Source organism: Gopherus flavomarginatus, chromosome 9 (genome assembly GCF_025201925.1).
Source record: "Gopherus flavomarginatus isolate rGopFla2 chromosome 9, rGopFla2.mat.asm, whole genome shotgun sequence".
Taxonomy (NCBI): Eukaryota; Metazoa; Chordata; order Testudines; family Testudinidae; genus Gopherus; species Gopherus flavomarginatus.
In genome coordinates, this window is record NC_066625.1 from 90408205 (window position 1) to 90424668 (window position 16464).

Genomic DNA, 16464 nt, shown 5'->3' on the forward strand with positions numbered 1-16464 from the left:
TTGCCGTTGACAAGTGATGTCATCAAGACGCATCGCCCTCGAATTTCGGCAGGGACGTCTCTCGCTGATGCTGCTTGCCATCGACAAATGACATCATCCAGAGGCGTCGCTCCCGAATTTCGGCGGGGATGCCTCTCAATGACATCGCTTGTCGACAGCAAGCAACATCATCAAGAGGCGTCACTGCTGAAATTCAGCGGCATTTCGGTGGGTGCTTCACCGCCACAGTGGTCCCTCAGCTGGCGCCCGCCAGCCAAAAAGGTTGGGGACCACTGATCTAGACTATCCCTGGCAGGTGTTTGTCCAACCTGCTCTTAAAAATCTCCAATGATGGAGACTCCACAACCTCCCTAGGCCATTTATTCCAGTGCTTAACCACCCTGACAGTTAGGAAGTTTTTCCCTAATGTCCAACCTAAACCTCAGTTGTTGAGATTTCATTGGTTACCCTGAAATTTGCCTAGTCTCATCCCTAGGCCAATTTAATTCCAGGCACCAAACTCTCCTGCTCCCTGGTCCTACCCTGCATCGCCCAGCTCAGTGACAGCAGCACCGCTCGCGTTTTTCTGACCAGAGCGTGCAGGGATCTAGTTCCCACCAAAGGAACAATTGAAGAATTAGCAGATCCGTAGGGCGCACGCACAAACCACCATTTTCCAGATTCAGTGTGCTGGAAGGAAGCCCCCACTTCCACTCACAGGGCGGTTTGGCAAACTGCCAAGGCGTGGCTCTAATTCATAATGTAATCTGGGCTCTCCTGCTGGGTAGTAGCCAGGATAAATCAGAAGTAGTGGCTAATCACAGTCTCAAAGTTATTCATTAAATACTGCACTCAGTGGTGTGCACGGCAATCGTAACAATGTCCAAAACCTGAGAGATGCGGTCTCCTCGCTCCTAGAGAAGAGACCCCACTCAGCCTCTCCTCCTACTGCCCTCCCAGGAGACCCTGGGGTACAGCCTGAGTCCACAGCCAGCTTCTCACTATTAGCTTCCACACCAGGGCAAAGGGCCCTCTCTGGACTGAGCCCCCTAAACCGCCGAAGCCAGTCACTCTTGCAAATATAAGCTGCTCCTCTTGTAATTTAGAGTTTCCATAGCAACTTGCGGAAACGTAATTGCTCGGTGTCCTTATTTCCATTTAAAGAGATGCCTGCTGGTCCTTTAGATCTTTCCTGTTTGTCTTTTTACTTCTCAATAGCCAGCCAGGGGACTGCTCAGTTTTGTGCAAAAGTGATCAACTCTTATGTGTCTGCATGTATTAAAACCTTACGCTCTGGGCATCTAGAGCACAATTAAAGATGCACAAAATGAACACTTGTGCATGCAGCCACCACCAGTCCTCAGCTCACACCCTCCTCAGCTGCCTGAGAGTAGCTGCACTTTGCAGCATACCCAGGAGGTTAACAAATTTGACCTCTGATGGAGCAAGGTGGGGATGGGAGGGTAGAGGGAGTGATTTGCAAATGCAAAGTCAAGGACCCCTAGGGTGACCAGATGTCCCAATTTTATAGGGACAATCCCAATTTTTGGGTATTTTTCTTATATAGGCACCTATTACCCCCCACTCCCTGTCCTGATTTTTCACACTTGCTGTCTGGTCACCCTAAGGACTCATCACAGAAATGCCCTGATAATCACCGTCTCTTGTGCACGTCAGAATGTCTCCCGTTCAAGTGCATCTGCTGATCTCCATATGTATTGTGTGAAGCAGAGGCTCTCAGGAACCATCTCTTCTGGAGATTCCCCCAGGGCAACAAAGCTCTACCCAGACCATTATTCTGTCCTGTGCCTTAATGGTCCATCTGAACCTTTAGGGCACAGGAACAGCCAGACAAATCTTGCATTCCAGGTATTCCTGTAGTCCTGGACTTCTTGTGAAAACTTAAATTCTATGCCTTTGCACCTGGCCTAGGAATATCAATCACTCTGAATAAAGCTACAGTAATTGCCTGCAGGAGGACTGGAAAGCCACATTCATTATTCAATGGCACATACAGTGGTCCCTATGCCAAAGTAGGAATTGATTCCAGTTTGATGATCAGCATTTCAGACATGCAAAGCTGGAGAGCAGACTGAATAAGATTTGTATGTTTAGGGGGAAATCCCCAATTCCCTTCCCAGATACAACCAGAAAGAACAGTATGAGAATATTTGTCAGTAAAACAAACCTGCCACATTTAAATGCAGTCTGACTGTTTTTGCAGGTTTAGTTTTTAACACCACAAATGCATAAAGCACTATAGCTGTAGAGAGCTTTATAAACACTCAGGGCAAACATTTGGGAGGGTGCTTTTAGTCTAAAGTAGACATTAAAAAACAATGCAGCAGGCATCAAAGTGGAAGCAGCCACAGGTGAGAAGATGTTAGGGAGGGAGGACTAAGAAACAACGTTTGGACTAAGACATTGGGAAAGTGGGATGGGGGCTTGCTCCACACGAGCAGGGAGACTAGTCCTAGCAACGGGGAAGGACAGGAAAAGGCAGCAAAATGCTTGAGTAAGGGAAGGAGACAAAGGGAGCGAGACATGGACAGAGCATGGGCAGGAAGTAGAACATGAGAACCAGTGCAAATCAGCATGCTTGAAAGGTGAGCTGCATCCTAGGGCTACTCCAATTACTCTGCCCTTCCCAGAACAAAAGACTGTTGAGCTGGCAGGGGCCTTGCAACCTCCCAAGGAAGAGGGGGATCCAGATGTCTGATGCTTGTAAGAAAGAAGCCAAAGCAAAAAAAATCAGACAAACAAACCTGCTGAAGGCCGAAGAGGACTCAGCACAACGGATTTAAAGTGGTTAGCCCCATCAGGCAGTCCTTCAACTCCTCTGACTCTGGAAGGATCAGTTTCCCCTTTCATCACCATGACACATGGTAACCCCTGGTTCTATCTCACCACCCTGCAATATTTGGCATCCATTTCTCCTCATGCAGATCTATTTAATGTCTCCAAACTTTGAAAGGGTCACATAGTACATGGACCATCCAACTCACCTGGTGGGAGTTCTAACCCTATCACATCAGTGATGGGTAAACTAAGGACGTAAACCGGGACATGGTGACCTGGCTGTCAAAACTCTACATTAAGCAGTCCAGGTAACTAAAGATGTTAAAAGCTTCCAGAAAGCCATCACATACAGACCACATCAACTTAATGCAGCTCAAGTTGCTCTTTCCTGGTTCAGTATTTCCATAGATTCATAGCTTCCAAGGCTAGAAGAGATCATAGATGACCTATTGAGGTCCTATGATCCTCCAAAACCAGCCTCTCTTTCCAACATAAGCTGCTCCCCACGTAATTTAGGGTTTCCATAAACCTCACCTCAAGTGAAGTCCCTTCCAGTCCTACACTTTTGTGATTCTGTAACTGTGATTTAGTCTGACCTCCTGTATAGCACAGGCTAGAGAACTTTCCCCCACTAATCCCTAGAGAAGACCTTTGAGAAAAACATCGTGTCTTGATTTAAAAATTGCCAGTGATGGAGAATCTGCCATGACCCTTGGTAAATTGTTCAAAAGGTTACTCTCATTGTTAAACATTTACACCTTATTTTCGGTCTGATTTTGTCACGCTTCAATTTCCAGCCAGGGGAGTCGGTTAGACTCTTCTGTGCTAGAGTGAAAAACCCATTATCAAATATTTGTTCCCCATATACAGGGGAGTTGCATCTTATGCGGGGGTTAGGTTCTGAAGTCAGCACATAAGGCGAAAATCGCATATAGTCAAACGCTCATTGAGTGGAATGGCAGGCAGACTCACTTGCACCACAGGTACAGTATTTGTTATTTTTCTCTTCGAGCACGTAGTTAAAATCACATAAGTTAAATGCACCTATGATGCAACTCCATTGTAGACACTTATAGATTGTCATCATCACATCATCTCTTAACTTTATCTGGGTTAAGCTAAATAGACTCGAAGAGCTCAGTCTATCACTGTAAGGTAGGTTTTCTAAGCCTTTAATCATTCTTGGGGTTCTTCTCCAGTTGATCAACATCCTTCTTGAATTGTTTGCAGCAGAACTGGACATAGTATTCCAGCAATGATCTCTCAAGGGGCAAATACAGAGGTGAAATAAACAGGAATCTGGTGTAGGAGCAGAGAGGTTATGCATCCAAGGATCCTGTCACCCCTTTTGGCTACAGTGTCACATGGGGAGCTCATGTTGAGTTGATTAACCACCCTGACCCCCACATCTTTTTCAGTCACTGCTTCGCAGGCACGAGTCCCCCATCCAGTAACTGTGGCCTATGTTCTTTTTTCCTAGATGTGCACATTTACATTTGACTGTGCTAAAACACATTGTTTGCTTGCACCCAGCTTACCAAGTGATCCAGATCACCCTATCAGCGACGGGGCCTCTTCTTCACTCACCACTTCCCCTAATTTGTCTCATCTGCAAACTTATGTTTTCTTAGGTCAGTGGCAAAAATGTTAAATAGTGAAGAGCAAAGAATAGAGCCCTGCAAAACCCAACCAGGAACACGCCTGCTTGATGACTCCCCATTTAATATTCTATTCTGAGACCTATCAATTTGCCAGCATTTAATCCAATTAATGTGTGCCATGTTAATTATATCATTCTATTTGTTAACCAAAGTGTTATGAGGTACCAACTCAAACATCGTTTGATAGTCCAAATGTATAACACGATTACCGTTATCCAAATTTGTCAGCTCAACAAAAGATATCAAGTTAGTTTGACAGGATCGATTTCCCATAAACCCAAGTTGCTTGGCAATAATTATTATCCTATCCTTTAATTCACTATTAATCAGGTCCTGTATCAGCTGCCTCATTATCTTGGCCAGGATCAATGTTAGGCTGACAGGCCAACAGTTACCCAGGTCATCCCATTTGCCCTTTAATATTTTCACATTTTCACACAGAAGCTAGTTAAAAGCTAATTAGAAAATTAAAAACCACACACACCAGAAGAGTGATTCCTGCTGAAAAGCCAAGCGCAATGCAATCTTTTGAGAGAGATTAAGCCTTAGATATTAAAAAGTAGCAAAACAGCAAGTGTTAATACAAAGTTGTGTGGCTATCCTCCACCAGGTTTGTTCCATTGACAGAGATGCACATGCAGCTTGTTCTAGAACTCCTGTGCTGAAACACCATCAGCTGTAAACGATTCCACATTATGAGATTCCAGTTACATCGAGAAGAGTCAGGATAGATAGGTTCTAGTCTGGGCATGCTGGGGGGACATGCCATTACACAGAATCCTAATCATTTCACTAAAGCAGAGATTGTGCACAATCTTTACTTGCTAGTGACCACTTACATGGCCTAGGACAGACTCAATCTTATGCAACTTTAACATCATTTGTGAAATAAGCATGTATACAATGCTGATCACAAGATGCTTTGTGTCTTTGTGCCTATTAACAATTATCTAAATAACTAATTAATTCAGTATTAAAACAAAATATTAGAGTGTTGCTAGGGTAAAAATCTTCTGATGATTGTGCATGTGGCACGCACACCTCATTGGAATCGATAGGAGCAAGCACTCAAAGAACTTGAATACGGCGTGCAGTTTTGATCACCCTATCTCACAAGATAATTGGAAAAAGCACAAAGAAGGGCAACAAAAAAAGAGGGGTATGGAACAGCTTCCATACGAGGAGCGATTGAAAAGACTGGGACTGTTCAGCTTAGGAAAGAGATGAACAAGAGCCATAGCTGCCAGCTTCCTCCAGGCCCAGGGAGTGCTCAATCCCCTGCTATGCCCCAGACCCCGCCTCCACGAAGTCTGCACTTATGCTAAGGATGTGGGGTGGGGGGGGAGGGGTATGAGAGGTCTACAAAATAATGAATGGTATGGAGACATTTACTCCTTCACATAACACAAGAAGCGGGGATCACTATGAAATTGATAGTCAGCAGCATTAAGAAAACCAAGCAAGCAGTTCTTCACACACCGCACAGATAACCTATGGAACTTGTTGCCATGGAATGTTATGAAGGCCACAACTACAACTGGGTTCAAAAGAGAATGAGATAAGTTCCTGAAGGATAGGTCCATCGACAGCTATTAGCCAAGAGATGCCACCCCATGTTCCTGGTGTCCCTACATTTGACTGCCAGAAATTGGGACTGGACAAGAGGGGATGGACCACCCAATAAATTTACTGAGTCTGCTCATTCCCTCTGAAGTATCTGGCACGGGCCACTGTCAGAGACCAGATACTGAATTAGATGGACCATTGGTCTGGCTTAATATGGCTGTTATGTACTTCAGATAACTCACAAGAAGTTTATTGATTTGTGACTTCTCCAAGATCACTGGAAAGTAGTGACTACTGCAAAACTGAGTTGTTTACTGAGATGAGCAGAAGATGAGAAATTATTTTATTGCTGAAAAATGTGGACTGGTTATTTGGTCACTCCTATACCGTCAGAAGAAAGTTTGTGACAGAACAGAAGGAAATGTTGGAAACTGGGTGAAAACAAGTCAATTTGCCAAATCAGTGTTGAAAGGTCTATCTAAAAAGCTACACATACCATGCAAACAAACACGGTGCATACAGGTACCATGAAAGCTACACATACCATGTACAGACAAGGTGCTCTTTTGTTAGCTTGTTGAGAAATACAAATATCATTTAGACATTCAAAATTCAGCTGTAAGTAGTCTCATGAAAAATGTATGGTTAAGACACTTATCCCCTACCTTATCTAAAACACAAGAGGCAGCATCAATGGAAGGATGAATCTGAATCTATCATGAACACCAAAAAGTTTTAAGGAATACAGGATGCAAACGTTCTCTAGCCTTCGCTGCAGCTAAGTGTTTCATGTTGTACAGTTGTGCTATAAAGTTACATTTTATATCTGCTCAGTTATTTTTTGTACAATTAGATTTAAACAGCAAATTCTTTAAATAATCAAATTAGACATTTGTGAGTGTCCCTTTGTCAGACTGATTTTAAAGTTATAGAAGGGTGAGGGAAGGCAGATGTATACAAGATAGATGTACACACAGAATTGCAAGTTTCGTTGTTACTATTGTTCCAGATTAAGTTTAAGATCACATGGATAACCAAACTGAAACCATGACAATGTCAGATGTAAAGACAGCAAAATAGCTTATAGCTTCTTCTGGAAAACCTTCAGAGCTAGTTTTCCCATGTTCATTGGCAAAAAAACTTTTAAAATAAGGAGTGTCAATGATTTCAGACTGGAGAGACTGAATTCTACTGCCTACGGAATACTTTACATATTCATATAACTCTCCCACAGCAATATTTTCTCTTGCTAAGTGTCTGAAATTCTTTCAAATGATCCCAGACTGGAAGCTTATATTTGGGTCAAGACCCACAACTGAAGTCCTTAGCACATTTGTGTGGCTGTAAAAATAATTAAGAATTGAAGTACTGGAATTATGAATTTGCAATAATTCAGGATAATCAACCCTAATTAGGGTCTTTGGGTGCTACCATTATATAAAGATTTAATTATGTTAAGGCAGATGTCCATTGAGGGGTTATGCCTCATTTATATCCTTCAACTATTCACTATGCTTAGAAATCAGAAGTAACTGAAATCTACTGTACTTGTTGAGCAGATTTTAATTTGTTAGAACATCAGTGCTTGGCAATGTGTTTTAACAGGTTTCAACTTTGTATAAATATACTGTGGTTAAAGATACAGACAGAAAATTAAGAGGGAAAATTTGGGAATACATTATTCTAACAAATTTTCATTTCTCGTCTGCTCAGACAAAAATATATCAATATATATTTAACAAATTTTAAATGTTTTAAACATTATCCAAGAGAAATGCACAGAACATATTGCTCTTAGTCTGTTATATGTAAAACTACAATTGCGACTTCATGCATATTGTCTGGAACTAACAGGGTATTCAAGAGTTCTGGATTAAAGCCACTGTAGATATACAAGTTTCTTCATGCATAGTTTGCATTATTAATCTGTCCCAATTTAGTTTAGAAAGATACACAAGTCACATATATTGCAAATGCCTTATCAGTAGACAGGAATTGAATTATTCCCTACTGGAGGGAGGAATCTAATCCATCAATAGAAAAAATAAAGACTTCTGATGCTTCTTTACCACTGGAAAATGGTGTTTATTGAACAAGAGACACTGGGGCTTTTTGAGAAAAATATGCTCATCTTACTTCACGTTTTATCTGCCCAGGGTCACAGTCCTGTGAATGTCCAGTTTCTGCTGCCTGAATGCATTGGCAGGGGCCGGGAAGTGGTCTGTTTTCAAAGTGTTTAATCAGTTTCAAAACACTGTTTCTAATGAGCTCTTTTACAGCTTTGTTGCTGTTTCATGCAGTTTAATTTCTTTATTCATAGAAGTCAGGAGTAGCAGAGTGCTGGATCCTATTGATTTCAGTTAGGAGTAAGGAATGCTGAAGGCAGCTCAGAAACTGCACCTCCAAATTACAATTAAAAAATCACAAATTCACACTTTACTCATATTTTCAGGATACTGCAGATTTAACTATGACAACACGATTTGATTTATGACTTCTGAGTGCTAGATCATGTGAAAATACTCCAACATATGAAGCAGGACACAGGTCAGTTAAAAAGTCAAAATAGGTAATTTTTGAAATAAAAAAATTTATTTGAAGACTTGTAAAATAGCTCCTTGAAAGACCAACATTTCCAGAACACCAAGATACAATAATGCATTTTTCCATTATGTTAGAATACAAAAATCACAATCTTTCAACTCTCTAGGCAAGGAATGAATTTATGGATTAACAAATGCTACACTTCAAACACCAAGAAAGTGAGTGGGCTTGAAAGTCAGACTAATTAGTAGCGTGTAAGTTAGGACATCACAACCCCTGTGGCATACTTGTCATCACTAAGCAATAATGCAGGTTAGGTAAGAGCTTAGTGTCAAAACAATGAACCTATAAACTTTAAGGAGCTCAGACAACGAAATATGCTAATTGCATTTCTTGCTACATCCCACTGATGGGGTCCCAAAGCCTTTTTAGGCTTCTGTTTCAGAACAAAAGAAAAAAAACTTTAGAACTTACAAATGTCAGTTCAGTTTTAACACCCTTTATTCACTTTAAATTTACATAATCTGTGCAAGAGACATGTGCAATGGAAGGACAAAGAACAAAACGTAGAAATGGACAGCACTGTTACAGAGATCCAAGTATTACTTCACTATACAACAGCATGCCGTTATACTGCTTTCCGATGGTATTCGGGAGGGGCTACTTCATAGTCACTGGCACTAAACAATGTGGAAGCATTCTTCGCTAAATACCTGTGAAAGAAACATACAAATGCAGAAATTAAAATACCCTGTTGCTCAGGTCATTATCTCAAGATTTAAGTTCTAGTGTACATAAACTGTTATTTCACTGCTTGGAATTGGATTCCAGCATCTGCTGTTGAAAATCTAACCTTAGTCTTTGAACAGCCCAGAGAAATACGGAGTTTAATTCTTAACACGTATCAGATGTTGTACTAATGAAATCCTACAGAGTGCCTTACTCAGAATTCCAAGCAATAAAATACTGTCAGACAAATTTGACTACAGCCAAGTGTTGCCACAAGACCTCCAACAGGTTGAAATACAATATGAAATATGAGGTTCAGCTTCCTATCAAATGTTTGTCCTTTCTGGATGTCTGCCAGTTATTCAAGCAGGCAGGTAAGAAGTATACTACTGTTTTGTACAAACAAATGTGATTCTTAACAGGTGCTAGGTGAAGCTTTATAACTAGGGCCCTACCAAATTCAGTTGTGAAAAACACGTCATGGACCGTGAAATCTGGTCTCCCTCTGTTAAATCTGGTCTGTGCTTTACACCCCATATGATACAGGTTTCACGGGGGAGACCAGTGTCTCAAATTAGGGGTCCTGACCCAAAAGGGAGTTGCAGGGAGGGGTCGCAAGGTTACTTTAAGGGGGTGTAGTATTGCCAGTCTTACTTCTGGGCTGCCTTGAGAGCTGGGTGGCCAGAGAGCAGAGGCTGTTGGTTAGATGCCCAGCCCTGAAGGCAGCACAGCCACCAGCAGTAGTGCCGAACTAAGGGTGGCAATACTATACAATCCCATCCTCCCTTCTGTGCTGCTACTGGCGGCGGCGCTGCCTTCAGGGCTGGGCTCCAGCCAGCTGTCACCACTCTCCAGCTCTGAAGGCAGTGCCACCGCCAGCAGCAGTGCAGAAGAAAGGGTAGCAGTACCACAACCCCCCCTACAATAACCTTGTGACCCTCCCCACAACTCTCTTTTGGGTCAGGATCCCTACAAATTACAACGCCGTGACATTTCAGATTTAAATAGCTGAAGTCATGAAATTTACAATTTAAAAAAAATCGTATGACCACGAAATCGACCAAAATGGACCATGAATTTGGTAAGGCCCTATTTATAACCAGGGCTAGCAGAATATGGCATTCTACAAACCAAGTGCTGCACAGTGATACTCAGGCCTTCTTTATAGGGCAGAATCAGGTTTCCTCCCTAACCACATGCTTTTACATTTCAAATGGTGATATTCTTAGGGTTCTATGAGGCCTCCTGTGAGAATCACTAATTTAATCACCCACTGCACTTCATTTATTAACACATTTTCCAACATTATGGATTAGCTACCAATGGCTTTTACATTAGTCTGTCTTTCACCTATGACATTAAGTCCGTTTTCTATTCTTCAGAATAGTGTTAAAGAAATAATTGCTTTATTGAAGGAATAAAGAGAAAGCAACAGAATGCGGTGGTAAAAAGACACTAGACGCACACACAGGTAGTTAGCACAGAGAGAAAATGATGGTATGCCTCTGGAGTATTAATGCACAAGGCCAAGCAATTTCAAACAAAGTATTTAAATTGCCTACAAGACTGTCTGACATTTCCCTTCAATACTGGAAAGTATGACAATCGTCCTTGTGCATTTACTGGGGATTAAAAGCATAGATGTGACACCATGACAACGGAAGAATTAACCATGCATCCAGAGTTCTAAAGCATAAACCATAACTAGAGGAAGTCCTCTTAAATTTGAGAAGTGCAGAGGATTCTTTCATACATTAAAACTTCAAATCAGATTATACATTTTAGAAATGTAGAGGACTAATTCTTTAGCGTAGTCAGTTCCTCCTCTAACAGAGCATGAACTTACAGCTCCATTACAGCAGATCAACTTTCCACTTATAGATTTCATATTTAAATCCTAGAGTAAGATAAAGTAAAACTTTAAAAAGCACCTAACTGACTTGAGAGCTTAAGTGCCTCAAAGTGATATTAAACAAATGGGATCGAGTTGCAAACCCAGTCTGTTGCCTTGCACATATTTCAGGAAAGGCAGATCAACGAGTTCTAAAATGTATCAAGAAACAAATGGCTTAAGCTTGGCCTTCCGATGAGCTGAAAGACGGTCTCACAGCTCAGCTACTTGACTGGGATTAGCTCCCAGCTCTGCCACAAACTGAGAGACTTTGGATGAATCATTTAACATATTTTGGCCTCTGCTCCCTGTCTGTAAAAGGGGGATAACACTCCCCCCCCCCCCTTTGTCTGGACTGTCTACTTGGATAAGCTCTTCAGGGCAGGGACTGGCTCTTATTGCACGTATGTAGAATTGGGTGCCAATCTTGACAGGGGCTTCCACACACTTGACTAAAATATAATGATGCAAAAAAAAAAAAAAAAAAAAAGGAAAAGATGTTTTTCATTAAGACAATAGAGGACAGTTTTTGAAACTCCTGATGGAATTGCTCTGATTTAGCAGTTTGCAGCCGCACACGCAAGAACAAAAATGGATCTTTTTCCTACCCAAATGGTTTGATTTTTCCTTTTAAACTGCAGTGTACTTCAGATCGGACATGTCAAATCCATAGGGAAAAAAAACAAATGCTGAAACTGGGATTGTTTTTGGTTTAATTGGCTTGTGAGTTGATTGTTGGCTAGTTTTTTTGCTTATAGCTTATTGCTTTTTTTTTGGATTGGCTCCCAGCAAGCAGGGGCAGGTGCGCGTCTGTGCATGCATGCGCCAGGGGTGCACAGCAGGCCCACCACAGTCCCAGACTGCATGCCCGGGGGCGCAGGGGGGGAGAAATCTAGTCAGAGTGTTGAAGTTCTTAGGGACTGGCTTGATTTTTGGCTTATTGTGAAAGTCAGGGTGCTTATTTACCACGTGAAAGTTGGCAACTGTGCTTCAGTTGTCAAAGAACTTTACTGAATGTTAGTAATGACAGAAAAATTCAACTGCAAAACCCCATGCATTTCACCTCTGTTATGTGCCTTCAATGGAAATACACACTTCTCTATAACCAGGAACAATTTTTTAGTATGCCAAGAGCTAAAGAGTGCCAAAGCAATTTCTAGTACAAGACCTCTCATACCAACTCTGTTGCTACAAAGGGATGACTAACTGCAATATTAACCAAGCAACCTTTTCAATTTGTTTAGTTAGTGCAGAAAAATTTAAGCTGCTTTAGGTAAATCTAGGTCCTGAACCTTGAAATCTTTAACAAGTTACTCTTCAGTAAAATGCACAATAGGTTGTAATACTAACTATGCAGAACTGACCACCACCACAAAACTGCAAGAAAGGTTGTCAAGACCAAAGTGCTTGCTCTGGATTACTGTTGCAGATTAACTGACATGCACTGTCAATATCAAAATACTGTCATAAAAGAATTAGAATAAAAAAGGATCAGGTCACAGTTGTATAAACAAACATGCTTAACATTAAGCATATAAATAAGTGTTCGCAGGATCAGGGCTTTAGTGTTTTTAAAAAACCTTCAACACAAACAAGAAATGCTGAACTTACTTCAAGAAATCATGCAAGTAGTTTAACAACAAAGCCAGGCTCTTCTCATCAAGAGGGGTGTAGGCAAGCATAGCTCCAATTCGTACTGTTTAAAGAAAAGCATATATTTGACATTGTTTTTCATGACAACCTTAACCATACATGAGTATAAGTCCAAGATCCATATGACATGATCACTAACTTCAGAATCCCATTCTTACCTACGCAAGCTTGTCTAAACAACTTAGTTTTAAAAACTTCCATTCTGAGTAGATGATTTGTGGTTTTGAACATTTCATGTAAATGACCAAAGGATAGAATGGAGTAATTTGTTTAGACATTTTACTCTGATTCAATATCTTATTCCAATTATTAACAGGACAGCAAAGAAGCCGGAGCAATATAACCATTTGTCCCCTTTTATGGTAGAATCAAGATGCCAAACTTACCAAATAATCGCAGTAGGTGTGGTGCACCATAGACTTGGGACATAGGCGCATCGGGATGATCTGCTAAGATTTCAGCATACTGTGGCCTCTCAAATTTGTACAGCAGTTGAGTCCCCAACATTACATTGAAGTACTCTTTTATTCCAGCAACAACTTCATTAACAGCATATTCTCTGGCACACAGAAAGGAAAAGCAAACTATTAAAAATTTAAATAAAACCAAAAGCAAACACCAGGGCTGTGGTTTTCTGGGGTAGTCGTGCACTTGACTTTTAGAACTCTCAAGAGCCAATATTCATGAGAGATGGCCCAAAGAAACATGCACAGCTCTAGTGGTTCTGCTTTTTAAACACGAGGTATTCTGGCTCAACATGAAGACATGCTTCAAGCCAATTTAGTTCTAAGAAAAAGTGACTAAAAGCAAACTTTCTGCCTGCCCACCTGCACGTGATACTTATCCAAACATGTCTAAAGCGGCACATTCAAAGTAAGATGAAAAGGCAATTTCTTAGTCTTGGAAGATACACTTGTCAGTTCTATGCCACACACCTCACAGGCGCCAACTTCTGCTCCTGCTGGTGGGTGATTGACCCCTTTTTTCCCCTGGCCCCACCCTCTCCCTGCCACTATTTCAACTCCTTCCCCAAAATGTCAGGGTTACTGCTTTTAACTTTAGATTTCTATCATATCAGCAAAGACCACAAGCCTTTCACATCAAACAGATAACATTTAACATTTGGGGAAAGTGCTGTGCCCTGCATAGGAGTAAGGATGGAAAAAAGATGTACCATCTGGAGAAAAAATTTCTCTTCCACTCATTTTATTTCCACAGGGTTCATCCACCATAGCAAATCCATTAAACCAAACTATTCTCCAGACATTTTGCAAGAAGTCTGATATAATACCCAAACAAGATGCCAGGACATATCAGGAACAGGATGCCATGATATAAATCAGTGTTTCATCCTCATCTGGAATACTCGTCACCCAATCTCAAAAATGATATTGTAGAATTAAAGGTGTTTTCAGAAAAGGATAAGGAGAACAATTAGGAACGTGAAGACTCATTGACGAGATTGAAGGACTGATTGTTTTTTGTGGTTTGCGACTGGGAGCTTCTGTTTTCCGTATTTTATATAGTTCTGTTACATTCCCTCTTACATCTACTTTCAAAGATAAATAAAGGGGCATTTGATGAAACTGAAAGATGGCAAATTCAAAGCTGATAAAAGGAAACACTTGTGCAATTTAGTTAGACTGGAATTCATTGCCTCATGATGTAATGGAGGCAAAGGCACTGGACCATTCACTTGGAACACAAGCATACCCAACGTTCTAGCAGTTCATACCAATAAAAAAATCTTTCAGGTCTTAAACTAATCACTAAGAGAGATTGGTTTAAGTAAGAACTTCACAGAGGGTACATTAGCGCTCATCTGCATGCTGCAGGGTTTCTTGCATCTTCCTCTAAACTAAAGCATCCGATACTGGCCGTTGTGAGAGACAGGATACTAGACTAGATGGATCCCAGTTCTAATCCCCATGTTTCTATTCCCACTGACATCACATGGGTGTTTATTTCAATGGACATTGGATCAGGCCTGGATTTGGGAGGATCCTGTAGGAGCCCTTACAAGATGCACAATGAAGACAGTAAGATACTGTGCAACTTCTTAGAAGGGCTCCTCCCCCGGGCCTCAAAGTGCTTGAAAGCGCATTTCAGTTGTGTCCAGCCCTAGAAAAATCCACTAAACAAACTTAAGTTTAAACGATTAAGATTGCACAGTTAAGCACTCAGAAGTCCAAAAGTGTAAGCTAGGGTCTTGCAGGAAACGTAAACAGTGTATTGTGTGCACACACACAGGGGGCAAAGCTAAACAGGGTGTTACAAGGGAGACACCAATCCCCCTTAGCTATACTCAGAGCCACTCCAACTGTAACAACTGATTATACATAGACATGCGAGCCCAGTTCTCAAAAGTGTCAACCTAGATTTTGGCATATACAGGAGCACAAGATTAGTCTCCTTTACGAACAGCACTTTTAGCAACTGGACCTTGTGTTACATATACCAATAGAAGGAGAGAGAAACAAGCAGGTACATTTACACTGCAGGCTTCTCTGAAAATTCCAGCCTGACACTTTGGTAGCACATAAGTTATTTATTTCTTTATTCAGGTTCAGTTCTTGATATGCACTTCAAGTACTAAACTACCGTTTGTATTTTTAACAATTTCTGGGGTCGCTGAGAGATTGGGAGATGTTTGGATCAAACTGAACTCCAGGTTATATTTCAGCTTTCATTTTAATTGTAACCGTCAGTTGCCTTCATTTGGGGATTAGAATGTTCCTTTTGGGCTAGGGACTGGTCACATAGGTGAATGATTATAAATGAGAGTCAGAGAACCATCAGACGCAACTGACTTGACTCTACCCAAATCTAAAAGGACGGGGCTGGAACTCCTTGGTCTAAGCCCATAGCTGGAGAGCTGCAGTTTGACCACCTGACCACAGATGAGGGACTAAGGATGGGTCTGTGAGGGGGAAGTCATCCACAACCAGATACCAGAAGAGTGAGACAGAAAGAGGAACGCAGCAAGGGTGGTCTACCTTCTTAAGGATGCTGGACAAACCCAAGGCTGACAAGAGCAGGGAGATCAAATCAGGTGGATCGCGTTCAGAGGTTTGCGGTTTTCCAAAGATCTATAACATTTTAGTGCTGTTCCACAGTAAATGTCTGTGGTTAAGAAATTCCTGTGCTAAACTGGGCCTAGAATTGTGGTCCATTTACAAGGAAGTGGTGCCCATTAAGGAAGGAGGACTGGGACAGGCTGTAACAGTCAACAGCAGAACGCTATGTCTTTTAAAATGCCATTACTTACTTATTATCAGTGTTTCCTCGTGATTTCTTGTAGCTTGCGTAATCCTCTAAAATTGAGTCAACGTTCTTCTTGGCAGGAAGATAAAAGAGCTATGAAAATCAAAGAATAAATAGATTAATACAAACAGTCTAACTTGCAGAATGTGTGTGTCTGCATACTGGTTTTAAAGTACTGACAACTACAGCGAAGACCTTTGTAGAAAAGAATTTTTCTACAACATTCAGCTGGTAAGAGAATTTGTAACTAAGATTTTACTTGACCATGACGGTATTAAATCACAGCTAACCCTTCCATCATGTTTGCCCCTTCCCTTTTTGCATGTTGTATGCTTTTCAAAAGTAGTATTTTACTGTTCAACTAAGCAGAGCTCCTCA

General features: G+C 41.3%; 1 protein-coding gene across 6 annotated transcripts in view; it reads right to left on the reverse strand.

Annotated features, from left to right (window-relative positions):
* Positions 1–8577: 8577 nt before the first annotated feature.
* MORF4L1 (mortality factor 4 like 1) overlaps positions 8578–16464 on the reverse strand; it is a 37684-nt gene continuing 29797 nt past the window's right edge. For all 6 annotated transcript variants that reach the window (XM_050967361.1, XM_050967358.1, XM_050967359.1 and 3 more), the window contains 4 exons: positions 16091–16179; positions 13209–13381; positions 12781–12865; positions 8578–9262 (listed from right to left, as the gene is read on the reverse strand). In XM_050967361.1, coding sequence (XP_050823318.1) covers positions 9178–9262; positions 12781–12865; positions 13209–13381; positions 16091–16179 — 432 coding nt within the window. In that variant the 3' untranslated portion in view covers positions 8578–9177. The remainder of the gene's footprint in view (positions 9263–12780; positions 12866–13208; positions 13382–16090; positions 16180–16464) is intronic.